The sequence below is a fragment of the Streptopelia decaocto genome, assembly GCF_964273445.1.
Source record: "Streptopelia decaocto genome assembly, chromosome: 1".
Taxonomy (NCBI): domain Eukaryota; kingdom Metazoa; phylum Chordata; class Aves; order Columbiformes; family Columbidae; genus Streptopelia; species Streptopelia decaocto.
Genome location: NC_138663.1, coordinates 204,827,926 through 204,848,564, shown reverse-complemented (window position 1 = coordinate 204,848,564; position 20,639 = coordinate 204,827,926). Strand labels below are relative to the sequence as shown.

General features: G+C 38.3%; 1 protein-coding gene across 6 annotated transcripts in view; it reads left to right on the top strand.

Moving 5' to 3' along the window:
* The window catches only part of DLG2 (discs large MAGUK scaffold protein 2), an 895,217-nt gene that overhangs the window by 241,719 nt on the left and 632,859 nt on the right, over nt 1-20,639 (top strand). For 4 of the 6 annotated variants that reach the window (XM_082046221.1, XM_082046223.1, XM_082046222.1 and 1 more), the window contains one exon: nt 19,658-19,738. The exons of the other annotated variants lie outside the window; for them this stretch is intronic. In XM_082046221.1, the coding sequence (XP_081902347.1) occupies nt 19,658-19,738 (81 nt within the window). The remainder of the gene's footprint in view (nt 1-19,657; nt 19,739-20,639) is intronic. 6 annotated transcript variants of the gene reach the window in all.

Here is a 20,639-nt window from a genome sequence, read left to right as displayed (position 1 = left end):
GCTCTTTCAAGACAATTCATGGGCTTGGCTTGAAGGATTTTTCACTTCAGGGACTCTTTCCAAGAAGGAGCATGGATCAGACTGCATCAGGGAAGATTACTTGCACACCTCCCACCTCTGCCCCTTGCCTTTACATCATATTTGAAAGCCTGCCACACATCTCCTCAGTTTCATTTAATAAAAATGCCACGTTAGTAGCAACATCAACATGAGCCTCTCTCAGTCAGTTGGCCTAGGAATCAAGGATCATGCTAAGAAACTAGATTGCCTATCTATAAAGGCATTTATATTAGTAATGCACGCTTGTCTACCACCTTGGAAGACTGGCATATAGCTTAAAATCACCACCTGTTAAAGTATGTCGTGAAAGTATGTTAGTCCTGGCACTTAGACTATTCCTGAGACGCATTGTCAGCTGGCAGTGAGATGCCTTGAAATTCTCATATATACCAGGGATATCCCAGTCTGTAGTAAACATAGTTCCCTAACAGTATAATCACCTCCATAAAACACTGAGAAAACAGTCAATGGCAGGGAGGGGTCTGTGGCGTCTATTTAGGACAGGGAAGAGGAACTCCTTAGTTCTATTCCTGGCTTTCACGTAGAAGTTGTGTTGTGGCCTGGGGCAAATTGTGCCTTGTGTCTCTTTCTAGAAAATTAAGTTGGTAATACCTGCCTCAGAGGAGTTTTGAGAAATAATAATTATTGCAGGTACACAGCACTGAAAGGAAATGAACAGTGTAAGTGCAATGTACTGTTGGTTTTCAGAACCAATATACAGCCATGGTGAGGCAAGATAGGGGAAGATATAAGTGAAAAAGGAATGGCATTAATGAAAATCAAAGCATCTCCTCCTCATTTTTGGCTGTCCAGCGCTCTCCCCACTGTATTTATTTCAGGCATAACTTGAAATACTACAGTTCATCTTCTTTTTTTAAAGTTTTTCCTCCAGGTCTGAGCTTTCACATCCCACTTTTTGCCAGCGGCAAATTGTTATGGTTGAATTTCAAGTCCCTGGAAAAAGAGGGTTTGAAAAGAAAGTGCTGTCAGGCTCTTATCTCCACCCATTCAAGTGGTGCTACTATCACCTGATTTATTATATAGACTTGCTGTAGGGGAGAAGCATTTTCCAGAGCTCTGGTTATTTGAGTTTTTATTTTGTAAAGATATTGTTTAAAAATAGTCATGGGATGATATGAGGCATGATGCAGACAAGCAGAGGGACATAAGCCTGTTGCAAAGAGGCAAATCAGTAACTGCATCACACAGATTTTGTGACTGTCCAGGAATTCTGGTTAGGCTGATCCTAGGAGGGACATTCAGCCCAGTTCAGATGGCCTTATGGCTCACCTAAACTACACATTAAACTCCAGATTCTGCAGTTTACAATGAATTAAACAAAGCACCATAGAGTCCCATCAAATCCAGGACACATCAATCTGCAGAGCTGTGACTGAAGGTCTTTTCAGTACTGTTAGTAACAGTGTTTTGCACCTATAAAATAAATAAAATTTTTAACTTTCCTACTCACTACATTCCCCTGCCTGTGTTAGTGTTTGCACTTGGATCTCTGGTCTTTGGCTCAAATAAGACAATAAATCAGTGGGGTAGGAACTAAACACTTGACTACATAAGAAAACATTTTTACAGTGGTGAAGTTAACTGAGGACTAATATTACATGCAAAATAGTTTGGGATATAAAATAACCAGGACAATATGTTTTCATAAGGCAAAATTTGGTGATACGTTTTGAAACATGTTCCTACCCAGCACAATTAAGAAAACTCCAGGGAGGAGGGGGAGAGCAGAGGAGGGATAAGAAAATGACCTAGAAAATGCACTTGAGTATCTAATTTTGTGTATGTAGATGTATTACAGATGAACCTGTTGCATCTCCTGCAAGATCAGGTTATGAAGAAGGAGCTTTTGTATTAAAAGTGTTATTGTTGTAGAGCTGCTGGGCTTCACGCTTGTTTCCTCAGGCCGGGTACAGCTGTAGGGACCGAGGACCATCATGTCCCTCATAGATCCGGGAGCTGAACCTCAGGCTATTACTTCTTTTGCTAGAGCTGGTTTCCTAAATCAGAGGTTTAATTTGCTGTCTGCTATTGCCTAATCCTTATGGATCTGATGTATAAGTCTCTTACTGGTGCTGGATTGTAGCACCTATTCACAGAGCATTAGCAACTACTACTTTCCAGTATAATTGGAATAAAAGTGTTTGGTGTGCTGAGCCAGAGAGACAGAGCTGCTCTCAAACTAATCCACATTCTGTGTGCAAACACCAGCTACTTCTTGACTATTTGTATTCACCAGTGGGGACGGCGTAGGGCTCCATTAGTTAATAAAGTTTCTGTTATTAAATAAGGATTAGTTGTTCTGTAGTCTGATGATATTTCTTCTGTTTTCAGTTTCTTCATAGAAGAAAGGAGCCTAGATAAGAAAGGGTCATCTCACATGATAAGAATCTGTACAAAGTAATCACAGAATCATAGAAATGTTGATTGGAAAGGACCTCTATAAATCACCTAATCCAAATTTCACTGAAAGCAGGAGAAATGAGAGTTGATTTAGCATGCAGCCGTACACCTCACTTTGCAGAAGAAATGGTTTGGGTTTTAAACAGTGCCAGGTGAAATATCGCTTCAGCTAAAACAGAAGGAAATTTTGGAAGCATAATCCAGGGTTTAGAACAAGGCAAAAGAGGTTAAATGTTCTGAGCATTAATCCCTGTTCTTCCATTGATCCACAAAAAGATGTGGAGAGCGTCGATCTAATCCCTTTTGATAAAACTGGGAGTATTGCCAGGGGCTTGCTAGGATGGTAGGGGCTGCTGTCACAGGGACTAGGATTTCATCTTTTGTGCTTCAGTTCCTCTATTAGTAAAAATGTCTAGGTAGATTTTGTGAGACTCTGAGTTTGAGATCCTCGAGAGACTTAGGTACAAGCCCCCTTGGCTTTTGATGGCAATTAAGCACCTTCCAAGGGTCTAATGACCATCGGTTATTCTCTTCCTCCAGAGCTTCCTTTATTCAGCCCTTATGTCTTACCTCCTACTTTGTTTTGATTTACTTCTCAAATATGCTTATGTGCTTTCTTTGCTGTTTCTAGCTCTCACTTAAAATTCACTGTTAGACCCCAGGTCAGTGGATGTGGTTGAGAAGGAAAATGAAGTTAATGGGGCATTTCTATGACAAATGACAGACAGGAATAGAGAAATGTGTCCGTACCCTCTCACACAGATGTGCATATGCACAAGCAAGTCACTCAACTCTATACTTACCTGGTACATTAACAAGACTCCCTCTCTTAAATTCTGGAAATTTGGTGGCTGTAGGCCTTGGATGAGATGGTGGGTGGAAGAATTGCAATGTCTGTTTCAGGCTGTAAAGATTCATTCGAAAGTGTCAAAAATGTTTGTGATACAGAGGTCTATTTGCCTTATATAGAAGTCCCTAAAATTTCTTATGCAAGAGTGAGAAGTCAAACAAGACTTTGAATAGTGCAGTACAAAATAAAACGATTTGTTGTCAAAAACTCTAATAAGATAAATCCTGACAATGTATTTAAAGCATTTATTTCTTAAGAAGGTTTTAACTCCTTGAATTAGGAGCAACTAAAATTAAATTAAGCCAAGAAAGGGAAAGAGAGCAGATTCTGATTGAATTTCCTATGTAATTTATTCACCTAGTTAGACAGTGAGAAGCTGATTCAGAGACCAAAATCAGACTGATAAAACATATCATAGTGAAATACCTCCATCTTAGTAATTCCAGATTTGGCTAAACCACATAAATGACTGATGTAAAGACCAAGGTATAGCACTTGAAATTTCTATCCTTTGGTGTAGTTTAGATTCAGAAATTAGGGTTAGGGCTTTTTATTGAGATGCTTACGTGCAAAATTTTTTCAGATCTCAGTCAGGGTTGGTATCTAAGGTAATATGACTATTTGGTCTGAAAATTCTGCTTCCATATTAAAGGGTGAAAGGCCGCAGAAGACTGGCTTCTCTTGCTTTTTCTTTCTTGGATTATCTTAACAAAAGCCCCACAGAGCATCAAATGCATATAAACTACAACACTACATGTGGTTTGGTATCTGTTGGATTTTAGTTGGACTTAGGGCCAACAAGTTTTGGCACAAAATTTTCCAAAGAAGACTAATGTAGTCATGCAAAAGAAGACTAATGCAGTCATGCATTAGATGACTTTTTTAGTACAAGTCAGTGCATACAAAACTGATAAATTAGAATAAACACTGCATTTCTCTGGTGTTCCTTAGATATTATATTGTTATTTTCTGCATGTGAATAAAAGTTGTAATAATCTTCATTCACCAACTGCAAGCCAAAATTCATTTTCCTGGTGTGTCTAATATGGAAGGGTTTGTTTTCATCCAAAAAGACTAGTGTGTGCTGCAAAGAATAAGAAAATGATGAAACTGTAGCAGGACAAAAAGAGAAGGTGCTGAAAACCAGAAAGAGCTGAATAGTTTTTGTACTTGTATTTCTGCAAATTACATTTTCTGTGTATGAAGCTTTGAGAATGAAGTTAATTTCTCACCTTTATAATAATGTTCTTGAGCCTACAGTGCGCAAAGCAAAACAATTCTATGTCTGACACATGCTGATATAATAATGTTTAAAGTTACAATGGCATTCCCAAACCTGAAAGACCTTGTAGGCATTTATCATATGTACCATTAAACACTATAAACATGAGCAAAGACAACTGAGGACTTGGCAGCTTTGTGATAGGAAATGACCAGTCCCTAGGTGGTGGTGGACTTCTGGCTGTGTTTGCTGTCATCTACAGCTGTTTTCACTGCTTCTTTGGCTCTAGGTAACCTATTGGCCTTACCTGCAGAGTTGCTACAAACAAGCATTTAGCAGTTTGACGCTGAGCTGCTGCTTGAGCCCTAAGACACGTTGACTCATTGCTATTCCCCATTCCCAAATGCACTGTTGTGCTCGACCGCTGTGTGCAATGGTCAGTTTCAGGTGCAAGCTCACAACAGAAGACACATTTTAGAGCAAATGCACCTTGAAAGAACTGGCAAGTGAAAAAGCCTCTGAGGACCTCTTTAATTTTTGCTGTATTTTTGTGTATGAATTTCTGCCTTTTAAAAAGTCCTTTATTGAGAACTTCCAGTCACTAGCTTTAGGGTAAAATTCAGTTGAGTTGCTTGATATTTGTGCTTGGGAATACACCTGGAAAATGGTTGTGTATCTCTTTGTCACATATATAGTGTAGGTCATTATAAGGGAAGACAGGAAAGCTTGTCCTACGGATCTTAGTGACTGTTCCTTGCTTCTTCTTGCCTCTCATGTCAGGGCAGATGAACACTGAAAAAGAAAGTTCTGTTTAGGCCACCGAGCTCTTTCAATCCACAAGTCCTGGTCTTTTGATACTTTAGGAACAAAGCCAAAATCGAGTTTTTTCCCTTCACTTAGCAAGAAAGGCTTTGACTTACCTAGAAACAAGATACCTTTACTGTTCTCAAAATCCTCAGAAAGCCTCACATGAGATAAGGAAGTCTTCAGTGGGCAATTCACAGAATCACAGAATGTTAGGGCTTGGAAGGCACCTCGAAAGCTCATCCAGTCCAATCCCCCTGCCGGAGCAGGAACACCCAGATGAGGTTACACAGGAACATGTCCAGGCAGGTTTTGAATGTCTCCAGAGAAGGAGACTCCACAACCCCCCTGGGCAGCCTGTGCCAGTGTCTGTCACCCTCACTGAGAAGAAGTTTCTTATCAAATTTAAGTGGAACCTCTTGTGTTCCAGTTTGAACCCGTTACCCCTTGTCCTATCATTGGTTGTCACCGTGAAGAGCCTGGCTCCATCCTCCTGACACTCACCCTTCATATTTTGTAAACATTGATGGAGAAATATGAAATTGGGCAAATACTTCTCATTTGGATTAATCTTTTATTGATTTCAGTTGAGATTTTTGTTGGATTCCAAAGTTTGGTACGAAGTTCTCAATAATGAGTTTAAGGTCTGGGTTTTTCTCCTGGAATTTCCTCCATGAGGTGTTTTTCTTGTATTTTAAAAGATAATAATGTAAAACAGTAACAAAATTAGAAAATACCTGGTGTAGATCTTGTATGCGGGTGTTTTGTTTGGCTTTGTTTTGTTTTCCTGGCTTGAGGAGCTGTACATCTTTTATCTTAAAAAATAATTTTAAAAAAAAGTCTAAAAAAATGACAACAGCTTTAATTTGTGCTCTGCTGTTCCACTTTCTAGAGATGCAGTTTACCATTTTAAAAATAAGTGGGTCTTTCTCTAGGAAGCATTTTAATCTGTTTGAAAATCCAAGAAGTCAGTGACATTCTCCTACCTTTACCCTATGATGGAGTGGTAACCTATCCTCCCATACCTCCACTTGATTTTTCAAGGGCTTCAATTGGATACTCAAAAGCTGTAGAGCCATTGACTGTCATTTGACTTACAGTGAGTGAAATCATATTTGTTTCTATTGTACCCTTCAAACTGACTGAGCTAAGCAATGATATGTGGCTGTTTACTCTTCTCTGTATACAGTGTTAACCCTTGCCTCAAGGAGGGATTAAATCTCTGATTGCTTCTATTCCTGGCCCTGCCACAGACATTTTTGTGGCTTCAGTGTATGACCTGTTACTATCTATACATGCCAAGTATTGTATTCTTTAATGCTACTATCTAGTCCTATTTTCAGCACCATAATTGATGCTTGCAGGCGATTCAGTTTTATGCTGATTTCACCAAAAGCTGTAGCATTGTGGTCATTGTGTGGGTACCCAGCTGGAGTTGCATTAAGCAGGCAATCTACTGCAAAAATATTCTTGCAGTCCAGTCATGACAGAGGTAGGAATGAAGAAAACACAGAGCTAAATGAGGAGTTCCAAACAACATGTTTTTTTTCCCCAAATTCCTAGGCTTATCCATCTCCACTACTAAAAATATTGCTGATTATCCCTTTAAGGGAAAAATGTTAATACACAAGATCTAATTACCTCTGTCTGAGCTGATACGCCTACAGCACCTTTTACATAACCCAAACACTTGAGTTCCAATTATACAATTATATTTTAACATGTATTAAGTGCTATTCCTTTAGGGAGGAGACTTATACTGAATATTTTAACTAAACTCCTTCCTCCATATAGATCTATATGTCAGGGTCTCATTTCATCACAGTGCCAAAGACTTCGTTTTTCTCAGTTCCTTTCCGCTTAAATATATCAACTGGTTCTTCAGAAAGCCCATTTTCCATGTCTGCAGTACTGACAGCAGCATCTGTACATGTATATCAACTGCAGGATATAAAGCTAATGTTCTTGGGATCAGTTGCAGCTCTGTTACTGCAATTAGATCAATAATCCTTGCACAGTGTGAGCATCCTCTGTTTCACGTACAACCTATCACAAGGTCCAAGTCTCTAGAGGAAGCAAGATGTTTAAACATGGAGGAAAGGGTGTTGCTTTTTTAATAGTATTTTTTGCTCTAGAGATTGATAGCACAAAAGATTGAGTTTCCCTTTACTGAAAAGACAGACAACTCCATTGACTGTTAGTTTTTCTCTGGTATCTTCATACAGCTTCTCTAAGACGCAAAAGCCCTCATCTGGAGGGAAGAGTCATTGAGGAAGGCTGTTTCCTGCATATTTTCAGTCATTAACATCAATGAGGTTTGTAGGTCACCTCTTCTGAAAACCCAGAGCCTAAGTTTAGACTGAAGAGCCTGAGTGTATTCCTACATTCAGAGCTACCTCAGGTTTTCTGAACATCTAGGCGAAGCTAGGACTTGGCCTTAAAGAGCATAGAAGAAGAGGGATGAACCGAAAAAGAATGAGTGGAGGGCAACCATGGCAAGCAGGGTTGGACTTGCTGGTGCTCCTTGTGGTGGCTTAAATGCGTGTGGGGCAAGGGCTGCTGATGGAGCAGAGGTATCAGGTCTCAGAATTGTTCTCCTTCTTCCCTTCCCTCAGCATCAATCCATGCCAAAAGCTGGCACACACTACAGTACAATCACACAGCTTGTGCTGAGTTCATTGCTGCCATGGAGGTTACCTTAGCAGCAGCTGAACCACCTGGTTTATCACTTACACAGCTATTTCTATACTGTACCGTATACCTGCACAGTGACTTCCGTTTAAAATATCCCCTCCTCAGAAAACCAAGTTTTGGAAATGTTGAATGAAGTTATTGCATTGGGCTGTACCTGTCGTATAAAATGAGTTCCTGCCTAGAGAATACATGAACACAATTAATTATAAGGTAAAACTAAATTATTGAAACGTTAGACTTGCATTATTTTAATTATACAAAACCAAAAAGTCTGGAGGTAAAGTTCCCATGGCAACCTTAGCTCTGTCTCCCATGTGCAGTGGATGTGAGTGTATATTTGTGTAAAATAGGATTATTCACTATCATGGTCAGAGTGATTTAGGATCAGGAAGATACTAATCAGACCAGAAATCTCATCTTTAAAAGTGATTTATTTTTGCTGTTTCTCTAGCCAAGTGTTGGAATGTAGAGGGGATTTTTAATTTCTGTCCAGTCTGAGAAGTATTCATACTAAAGAATAATGCCTGAACAATCCATATCTTGTCATAAATCTGATCTATAATTTTTCAAATTTAGCTATGGTTGTGACAGACACCCTGCAACCATGAATCTCAAGACCTTGTAAGACGAAATTGGCATTCATTTTTTTTTCTAGTGAGCTCAGTAGTATTGGACATTTGATTGCACACTTTGATACTAGCACTTAATGCTGCAGAGCTAATTTCACTCATAAAGTTTTTTTAAAAGGGTTCAGCATCATTTGCCCATCCGTCAAGGATTATGGTGGATGCAGTGGTCTGGTGATGTAGCAGAGTTGTCTCCAGTCCTCTCATATCACCCGAAGGAACAGTGTTTCCAGCAGGTGTTCCTGGTCTCTTCATATTTATCCCCCACCTCACCCATGTTCAATTCTTTTCAAAATGTACACATCAACCATGAGAAAGTGTCTTTCATAAATGACAGTCTTAGCAGAGCAAGGGGACTGATGATCGGTGTAAGGAAGGTGTTTAGTGCTAATATGGGGAAAGACTGACAGCTGTAAGAAATTTGAGCTATTTTGTGCAGGGAGAGTGAATAAGGGAAAGTTTTGTGAAAGAAACCCCATATATTATACTCTTGTGAAATGTGTCTAGATGGTGAAGACATTAAAGGATACTATTCATTTTTATTGCTGTCATGAGATCCAGCAAATGTCATGTTTGTGGTAGTGAGCTTTACAAGTGTTATGTAAAGTACTTTTCCAAACTACAGCTTCTTTTATTTAATTATTTTTTCCTATGGTTGCCCTGTAACTCTATTTTCAGTGACATAATTCTTCAGGGTAGTTGCTCAGAAAGAGGATTAATACTTTAGGGGAAGAACTTAAGTTTCCTATACAAATAAATACACATCCCTGCATCTACTGAAAATGACCATATTCTTGCTGAGCTGTTGCATAAAGTCAAAAGAGATAACATTATATATACATAACATAAGCATAATGTATGTACAAATTTAATCTGGGAAGACTCACAGAATAATATGAAGATTTACAGGCTTCTAAAATCCAAAGATATAAACCTAAGACAGAAAAAGTAAGAGCTGTGAGTATATAAAACAGCTATAAGAATTAACTCACTAAGAATTAATCTGAAGAGAACTGAGAAATATTGAGAAAGAACCTTAATACAAATTCTATTCTGTTGTAACTGGAGGGATTAAATGTTAGAACAATTAAATTTGGGAATGTCTTTAAACAGTGGCTCTCTAAATATAGCAAAACTGGATCTACTAAGGTAGAGTAACTATTTCTGTTCTTTAAATATACATTTGTTTCCTGTGAATCATGAGGTCAATGCCTAATACTTTGTGTTCTCATAAAATGAAACAGCATCAAGATTTCCTGCCAACGCATTTCTGAATTACTATATTTTATTTATTTGGATATAGCACAAAAGCTAAAATATACACTTATGCCTCTGAAGGCACTCAAAAATGCAGCACAGTTATCCTCCCCAAATGTATTTCATCATAATTAGTTTTCTTCTGTTTGTAGCAACGTTCGCTATATTTTGTTAGAAAGACAGGAGTGAAATTAAAATCAGGTAGGATATATTTGAAACAAGTCTCAACCTTTTTTAGTTTAGTCCTCTCTGAGATAACCAGCGAATACCTCTGTGTTCATGTCAATAAGACATGAGGGTCATGAGAGGTGACATCAGAATTCGTTGGTTATTACCAGCTAGCTGAAACCAGACCTAATCTAAAGGAGACCTCTTGCAAGTGCTGTCAGAACTGAGGGATTGCTGAGCATGATCAGTAGAAGGAGTTAAAAGGGAACAGAGAAAATACAGAGAGGAGGAGAGCAAAATGCTTCAAAGCCAACCTCACCAAGACTGAAATTCTCCAGGAAGGTGAAGGACGATGACAGCAAAACCACTCTAGTTTTGCAAGAAGTGAATGCCAGCAAAGGGCAGCTCCTTTTCTCACAATCACTGGTTTGAAATCCTTGATATGTTTGATACTTTTTGTTGCCTCAGGCAAAAAGCCTATAAAACTGAAGTAAGGAAGGATAAGGAATGCTCTCTACCCCATAAGCATGAAATATCAATAGTGACTTTAATTAGAGCTCTTCTGTGAGAGAAGAGCTGTGTGGCATTCCTGGGGGGGTGAGCGTCTGATGAGGGATCATGTTGGTTGCATGCGCGTTGAGACGTAAGCGTAGTCTCCTGTGCATCCCACACTGCTGATGCTCAGTGTGCAGCGTGAACACGTGCTGACTCTATATTCTGTATTACACCCTGTGTTTGTTTTCTCCCAGTCATTCATCTGGAGCTCTTCCAAGAGCACGTCAAGCCCGCTTAGCTGTCCTGTAGCAGAAAACAGTGGAGGAGGGATTGAGCATGCCCCAACACAGCCCAACACAGATTGGGAGTGTAAATACTACTTAGGAATATCACTGAGAGTCCCTAGAGGAAAGATGTAAGGATTTGACAAACAAAAGAAGGGACCATAAGTCCAGACTCAGGGTCACAGGTAGACTACTGTATCCTGTTTGAGAACCTCAGCACTGTAAGAGGAAAGAGCTAAATGCACAGCATCACAACTCTGACTGCAGCAAAAAAGCACATGGAGTTCTAGAAGCAGAGTTAGCTAACAGAAGCCAACTCACTGGGTGTCACAAAAGGAAAGATGTGAGAAGGAGGATAGATTATATCGCTTTGCAAAAGCTGGCAAGAGCCAACGATGTGTTTTGCTCAGATGAATCCTCTTAGGAACAATGAGCAGCAGTTCATTAGGAGATAAATACACTATTGAACTGGAAGTAAATGGGGCATTTATGAAGCTGGACATGACACACACACCACTATGTTGCCAGGAACAGTTGTTTTCATTGTTAGAAAAGTACAGGCTTGAATACTGGATGGTAAATTTACTACTGATAGTAAAGTAGTTAAGTGCTGCTCCTGTTGCCACTAAAGAAGGAAAGCCACATAAGTGTGCAAAAGCTAAACAGGGAGAGAGGTCTCTGAAGAGCAGAGTTTACTTTGGAGACCCCACATTAAAGAAGAATTGAGTCAACTGGATGGATGATCAGCACACTGGAAGACACATCATGTAATGGTACTACGACAAAGATACTTCTTTTATTAGCGGAAAATACGGGAACTCCTTTTCCTCATCAGGAAGCTGCATTCCTAAAAATGAAGAAAGTAGAGTGGAGGTTGGAAAAATATTCTTCAGGAGGAATAAACCTGACAAAACACAGACATTTAGCAGCATTTTAAATGTTATAGAGCATCTGAGATATCACTCAATGTCTGTGGTAGATGTATCGCCACACCTGTAGGAAACCTGTGCCTTTCTCCAGCGACAGCTGAAGGCCAGACAGGTATCTCTGGTACTAAAATGGCATGAACATCCTCATCTCAGCTGATAGGCATGGTTATAGTCTCCAGAGGCATCAGAAGAGATGATGGAGACCAACCAATCTCCAGTTCACATGTTTGGGTAAAGATCCCTTAGCCTAAGTATTGGCAGAGCAAGCACAGTCATTAGTTTTGGTAAGACAAAAAAAAAAAGAGAATGATGGTTCAGTGAAAATTTATGCCATGTGTTTTTATGAGCTTGATTCACTAGCAGATACCTTAGAAAAACAGTACATTTACTTTTTCCATCCCTGGAAGATAATCTTTTAATATATTGCAGTTTGAGTTGTGCTGGACAACCAAAATGTTTCACCAGGCAGCACATCTGTGATGTCCTCACAAGCAGGGGGACCTAGAAAGGTTAGAAAGCCATGAGCAGATGCTCTCTGGAAAAAGTGGGCTGCTGGGTCAAAACTGAACTAAATTTGCTTATATATTTGCTCTTTGGCAGTACTGCCAAATCAACATTGATTCATGTTGACACCTATATCCTCAACACACGTGGTTTTCTTGAGGGGAGAGCAACACATGGACATCAATGCTTTAATCTTACTATATAGTTTGGGAATTAGAAGATCTAATTTCATTTATGATCTTCATAAGTGAAATACTAATAAGTTTTATTCACACAGTGAAGCCTGGAAATAACTTTGGCATTACAGGTAACAGAGACTGAACAGTTTGCTGTAATACAGAAGAACACTTCAGATTATGGGTGCAAATATCTCATGTCCCTATTCCTCAGAAATAAATCTAAGCTAATATTGACCACAAACCAATTGCCAAAATGGCTTGGGAAATCCCCACTTTTCCACAGATATAGAACTTTTTTTTTTGTTAAAATGTATTACGATGAACTAAATATAAACCTGTAAGAGAGCTGATGGTTATAGACAAAGTCTCTCATGCATTTAACAAAGGTTTAGTAGAAAAAATTGTCCTGAGCCTAAATTTGTTTCCTAATAACTGAAATGTAATAACCAGTCTGGTCTCAGAGGAGACAGGCACAGAGGTTGCCAGAGCAAATTCAAGGTAAGACCCTGGAAAATAGCTACATTTGGCACTGGCATGTATTTAACCCTTATTACCAATTTTGGGAAGAACACCTGGAAGCAGATAGGATTTGGGCATTAGAAAGATGATCTCCAAAATATTACAGAAAAAATATATTAAAATGGCAGGCATTTAGAGTGCACAACCCACAAAAGAAAGTGCAAAATACATTGAATTGGCTTCAGCTGAAGGGCAGTATTGCTGATCTGGCAGGGTATACACGCCTTCATTATGCAAAAGAGGGTGACATTGGTTGTTAGGAAAAAAAAAAAAAAGCCCCTGGAAAAAAAAGGCCTTTATTTGTCTACATTTTCAGGGGGGGGCAAATATCCTACAAACCTATGTGTTTGTGCTGGATTTGTCTTACTTTATCAGACGATGCTTCTGTGAAAGAGGAGCTCATACATATCAAATCAACTTTTGCTGTAGACAGTACAACTAGATGAGTAATATCTGAGAACAGACCACAGTTTACTGAGCATGTGTTTAAGTACTTTTCAAGAAAGGTTAGGTTTAATAATGTAATCTGTTATCGCTATAATTCCCTGTCTAAATGGATGGTGAAAATAATGTAAATAAACTCTCAAAAACACTTTTGCAAAATCAGTCAGACTATGATCTGTATTCAGCACTTTCAAATTACAGGATGGCTCCAGTGAATTCAACTGGTCATCACTGATAACTGATTAATAGAAGTTTGACAGCAAGTATATTTGCATTTCTAGGAACCACCCCTAAAGTCATTGGAGACTTGCAAATGGGAAAAGAAAAAGACAAAGCAAAATAATGGATAGTATTTGAAGTCTGGGGTACTCGTACTTTAGGTGATGGTATTGTGTACCTCTAACAGTAGAAAGTGGCTGTGTCTACACTACTGAACAGAAGTTCTGTTTGCACTGTGTCATGTCCACACTACTTAAATCTGACCCCTTCTAGAGCAGTTTTAAACCTGGAAGGAGCCAGCTGGAGTGACCCGAAACAGCCAGGGCTTCAACTCACATCCAGCAGTGAGCACAGTGAGGGTGCAGGGTTGCGTGGGTTACTCAGCCCCCTTTCTTTGGCGGTACAGGAGGAGTGGTGTTACAGTATTGCAGCAGGTTCAACTGACCAGCACAGGCAGAAACTTGAACAGGGAGCAAACAAAATAAGAGGTTCTACATCCATTTGACAGCGGAAATAAGGACATTTCAGTTGAGATACACTGGATAGAAGCAACAACTCTGGAAATCTCCGAACTAATTATACTCCTCTGGTAAAGTTACTTATCAGATTGACCAAAAGTATGGGAGCTTATACAGCTGGTGCTTTTTATCCATTGATTTGGGGCTGGGAATAAAAGGCATGCTTTGGGGAGTGTTGCTTTAATGGCTGAGTTTCCCAGGCAATAGAGTAATCTCTTGCTTCTGAGACTTGCAGTAAGTACCAGACAAGGATGAGAAAGATCTCTTAGAACACCCCTGGACACCAAGTGATCACTGGATGCCACACAAGCATCAGTAGACTGAATTAATTTTATCCATTTCATGAATGGAGTATAATGATAGGATTTGAGAGATGTGTTTTTGCACTAGTTATCTCAGTATTTATTTGGATATAATTAACTGAAAAAGAGGTGTTTTATTGTGGGATGACAGGGTAGAAAGTATGATTTTCTAGAGTAGCAGTGAAAAATGACAGGCTAGCAACAGAGCAAGAATATACTTGGTTACCCACATGAAGACCTGACATCTCTGGTCTTGTCTGATACAATTCTTTCACTTGGTTCCTCACCTTTCTTCAACTTGTTCCCTTGCTTCTCCCTTTCCCTCCAGCTCATTCAAAATAGTATTGAGGAGATACTGATACCATGTACTAACTAGACTCAACCTTGATGCATTTATGCAGGCAGGTACATATATTAAAACACAGGTCTGTACTGAACTTCAGAGACTCAGTCAGACCCCATGATGCTCCTTTCCACAGTTCCTCACAATCTCTTTGTTTTTACAGAAGCAATAGCTTAAGAGAAAATAAAAACAATTATTTTTTTCTGGGTTTCAATCCCAATGTACTTTTATTTTTTTGTGTCAGTTCTGCTCATTATTTTGAACTCGTCTTTGTGCCTCTGTACATTACTGTATGGCTTTACAAATTCCAGTTTTATTCCATATCACAAATATTTGTGTCAATCAAATATAATGATACATGGTAACAAATGTAGAAACTTTAACATAGTCATAGCTGCCACCTGACAAAGCTATTTTTTGGTGGATTAGGAGATGGAGCTAAAACTGGTTTAAGTACACACAGAAAAGTTGCTGCCTGTTTTCCTGGACCTCCAGGACTTCACTTTTGCTTCAAACCAACAGGGCACAAGACCTGGAGACAGTCAGATCTTGACTGCAGAAACCCTAGATGCAGCACGCCATCCTAATTCCCGCATCCAGATCAAGAATTAGGAGGGTAGGCAATTCATAACACGGTTATTATGTAAAACATATGCACAAACTGAGGCATTGTGTACACCAGCATAATTATCCACTGCTGACAATGAACACGCTGGTGCTGAATGTGATTAACCTGCAAGCACAGCCAACAACTATTCTTGTTTCTAAAAGCCCATGTTAAACCTGCCTACTCATGAAACTGTGTTCAGCGCCGCTTTAATTGCACCCATTGCTGACACACACTGTCAATAACAAGCATTTTTGCTGCTGTAGACAAGAGTAAAATGTAAGGATGTTGCACTGAGCCAAAGCTTGAAAGCCCCCACTTAGCTTGTATGCTCAGGATTTAAACTAGCAAGGAAACTTTATGTCTCTGGCTATTTATTACATACATCTTGTTCTTGGAAGCCACTCCACATTTAACAGCAGTTAAAGCCATCTGCTGCTCCTGAATTTTCATTTCATTCACAAGCCTGTTTTAAAAGTATTTTTGGACTTAACACCAATGTGTTATCAACCCTTTATTATTCTGTTGTAAGCTGGTAAGAAGAATGACTCAAATATTAAAAGGAAATTGTAGACTCCTATATATTTTTGAGCTTTTCATTGAAACTTGCCTTCCACTCACTGTCTGACATAATTGAAATTTTTAGTTTAAAAGCAATTATTTGCCACAAAAGCTCATCACCTCATGCTAAATATCAATTTTAGTGACTTGTAATTGCATATGTGTAAATTCTGCAGAATTCATCTAGTAATTACATCATTGGCATAAAGAACGGGCTTGAACTTAGCAGTGTAATCACTGATACTATTCAGTATATTGAAGTTCCTGTAATACCAATTTTTTTTCACTGCTTTATTTAAAAACACTATCACAATTTTCTTTACATCTCCCTATATTCATATTTTGTTACTGTTACTTGGCATAGTAGTACTTCAGTGCCCTCTAAATAAGATTAATAGGAACTGCATGGTCCCCTGAGGTTTTCATGAGATTGTCTTCACCTTGTGAAGACTTTTTTTTAAACATAGAACTTTTTTCCTCAGTTTTCTTTGTGTAGCTGACTTGTTTTTTGATACTGTGTCATGTTCTTGTATGAAAGTAATTTTTGTTGGATCAGAGAACTTCCCAGTATTTAATATATGGTTTTTTTTTTTTTTTTTTTTCATGGCACTAAATTGATCCTTCCTCAATCCACAGATTTACAAGGCTTTCTAGGCTGTGATCCAGCTATAGGAATATTTAACCCCTTCTGAAAGTGGAATACTTAGACCCTGAAACCTGTTTGTCTATAGGTCCTGTGTAAAACTTTGGATTTTTAAAAGTGAGGTCTCCCAAGGGATCACAACTGTCATGGTAGTTCATAACATCTAAGGTACCTTGAAACTTATATATGTGTGTATATATATATATATATATATATGTAAGAGCAGGAGATTTAGCTTTTCTCTGCAATAAACCCCCAAACTTTATATTTTAAATATATGTTTGTATTCAAAAATAACTGGTATCAACGACAATAGCTATTAGCAAATAGAACACCTCCTTAAAAACAAAAAAATAACACAAACAAACAAAAAAAAGACTTTGAGTGAGATTCCTTTTTCTAAGACAAGCATCTAGTGCTATTTTAGATGTCCTGCAAGATCTGAGATAAGCATGTGGCTCTCAGAAAAGGAAACCCATACACTTCTGAAAGAGCAGCTAGAGACAAAGTGATACCTTAGTGCATCTAATGACACAAGACAAATTTATCAGGGAAACTCAGTTTCACCTTTAGGGTTGTCAAATTTGTAACATACAATATGATGCCTATGAAGAATGCTGGTTTTAAATGCTGCCTCAGTTGCACTTGAGCAAAGTTTATTCAAAAGTCTGTTTTTAAAAAGAGGATTATATTTCCTCATAATATATCCACTTAGTGCTTAATTTGAAATAGGTATACAGATTTATTTTTTTTTTTTAATAGCAGAGAAGAATGTGTCTTTTGCTGTTAGCTGGCTCTAAATCATCTGGTTCTCAAAACTCGTGAAATGAATAAGGAATAAACTTCCCATTGCTGAAAGCTATAGAGTCACAATATATAGGACCAGAAAGGATTTTTTTTCAATGTTTCAGCACGCCCACAGTTAGAGTTGTTTTTTTTCACAGCAGAAAATTTAGGATGTTTTCTCTGTATTCTGTCCTCAGAAGAGACAATTGATCACTATCTCCATATAAGATTCCATTTTCAGTCTTTCCTAGGCTGCAATTTCTCAATCTCTCTTCCTCTCCTGTAGATTTCCTTTTTATTTTTTTTTTCAGTATCTATCTTAAAATGCAGCACCCCCAAAATTACAAAGTTCTACTGATGTCTCATCATCAGTGATTACAGCACAATGCTTATAACCCATGTCCTTATATACAGTAATCATTCTTATTTTGAAGGAAGATCATTTTTCAACAGAACTTCACTCTTGTCTCCTCTTTAGTTAATGATCTCCACACAGATGTTCCTTACTCTGTATTTTTGCATTTGAAGTTTCCTCCATCAGAGCAGCGCTTACAGCTCTGTGAGAATTTATTCTGTCTGTTGTTTATGAAAATACACATTTATTTCCAAAAATCTCCAGAACCAAAGTCACAAACTAAACTACGTATACGCAGAACATTCCTGCAGTCAAAATGTATCAACCCTGGTGGACTCATCCATTTAATGCTTCCCAGTCACTCCTGGCAGGCTTGATCCTGATGTGTGGGAATCTATGGCCACTCATTACACTGTAAAACAAGTTACTCCAGTTCTTGTCACGTTAAAACAAGTCCTGTCTGTATGAGCTCAATTGAATATTCAGACCTCAATTCATCCCACCTCACTGAGGTGGGAATGCATCCTCCAAAGAGTGACTCAGGTTTTTGTTTGAGCTCTGAACCAGCCTCAGGAGTTTCCCATGTCTCGAAGGACTCTGCTCCTGGCTGACACATCTAAATGCCTGGAGTTTAACAACAGCAATATAAGCCTCAGTTCTTAAGAATACTGTTGTATGACAGCAGTGGTCCTTTTAAGTGGAGCTAAAAGTCCCTTTTACTCAGGCTACACTTAACATTAAAAACTATAGTCCGGGATTTTTGACATTTAGTAGCCATTCCTTATACCAACAGTGTTTCAAGACTTCCCTGAATGACTTGTGAGCCTTGTGGGTTTATGCCTGATGGTAAAAAAAAAGAATTAATCTTGCAGGTGAGAGTGAAAACATTCTATTTCTTTTGTCCTTGTTGCTTCTAAGTAGTTCTGGCATTTAGTAATATTGAATTAAAAAGTCTCTAATGTAATATAGTGAATGAGAAGGGTAAGCATTACATAAGCTAAAGAAAGTGGGCTTTCTAAAAACACTTTTCAGTACCTTCGGTGTTAAACATTACGTAAAAAAAGAACCCAAACAATTGGATGCATAGCTACAGACACACTAGTTTTACTACTAACAAAATCTTTGATTCTTGCAATGTAACTCTCCCATTTACTGACAGGGTTCTTCCATATTTTTGTTGTCTGTTAAGAACTCATATGTTTTCTACAATGGCGTTGACTCATTCCTAGGCCGGAGCTTGAATTCATTGTAGAGTTTCTGCTTCACAAAACTGAAGCCTGCTGTTCATTAAAAGCAAAAAGATCATCTCTTACTGTTGAAAATTCAGAAATTCATAGTGATAATTAGAGTGGCTTTTAAAATTTAGAAGCAACAGGGTTATTTCTAATTTTGGCTAGAAAGAGGTGGACTGTCAAGAGAATGTTTATTTATTCCTTATAGCCTTTTTGCTTGATTTGCTAATAATTACTTGAGATTGGTAGATGTTGCATACTAAAAATAAACTGAAATAAAATAGTACAGTGTTATTTCTTGTAAAATAAATATCCCTTGCTTGTTCTTCCTTGAAGGATAAATAGCTATTCCATAGATATATATAATCAATAATATTCATTGACATTTTGAATATTCTATAATATAATGCCATTTCAATTTTGTTAAAAAGCCTCTGGGCATTTCAGTGTGTATTAAAATCAATTTACAACTTGAAGGGAAGATTATTTCCCAGTTATAGTGAACATGAGCCCCCAGACCCCTTCCCCCCAAACAACCCGTGAATCAAAACCACACGAGTAGACACCATATACAAACGCAATGAAAAATCTGAGTTTGGAACATGTCCTGAGCAGATGTCTCTATGTACTTCCAGAGAGGCCAAGAGGAAGAAAATCCCACAGGTAGAGGCCTTCAGCTGGGACCCTTTCCTGAAATGGAATGGACTAATGCACAGGTGAGAGTAGTCAATTTAGCTGTGAGAAATAAGTGAGGAAAGGAAATAGTTTCTGGATTGCTGCTTCATGGTTTTGCCAATTTTTCTCACCAATGCTCCCCTAGATTCCAAAGCACCTGTTTTGAGTTCAAAACATAGTTGTGTGAACGCCTCAGTAATTGCCAAGATGCTGTGGCATATAAGAAGCCTCAGCTACGTATTGATAAAACAGAAAACATTTTGGGCTATTAGGAAAACAATTTGGCCTTCCTCGACTTCTGATATCTCAGGAAGTCAACTATATTGCCATGGTAGTCAGTGGAGAGACTTCCTGAATGCAGTTTTCTAACCTGTTTTGTATGTCCCCTTTAGATGGAGGTGGATTGTGCCCTGAAAAGGATTGTCTCTCTCCATTGTCCAGACATTCTTTATGGTCAAATAACTTAGATGGAAATGTCTAGACTTTAGATATCTCATGTGGTCAGGAAAATTTCACCCTTATCTTTTTGAAATTTCTTTTTAGTGTCTGTTGGCCTTTCAGAGATACAATCACTCTGAGGTGTAACAGGCAGGAACAACCTGGGATATAGGACAGGAAGACTACATATATTTAAGTTGAATAGTTCTGCTATCATGGATGTGAAAAGCCTGACAGACAAGAGCATTGTTGAAGTGTGTTGTTTATTTTATCAAAAGGCCTTTTTCAATAGAGAAATTACCATTGAAACAAGTAGTAAAAACAAATAAAACAAAACAAAACAAAGGCAAATCAAACAAAAATGCCAGTGACTCTATTGCACCAGGATAACAACCTCCATAAATTTCTGTTATCAAAATATTCAGCTTAGTTTATGTTGCATTTGTGTTCTCAGTTTTCAGTGTATGACCTCCTGTCGTTATGATAATAGATGTGTGAGAAACT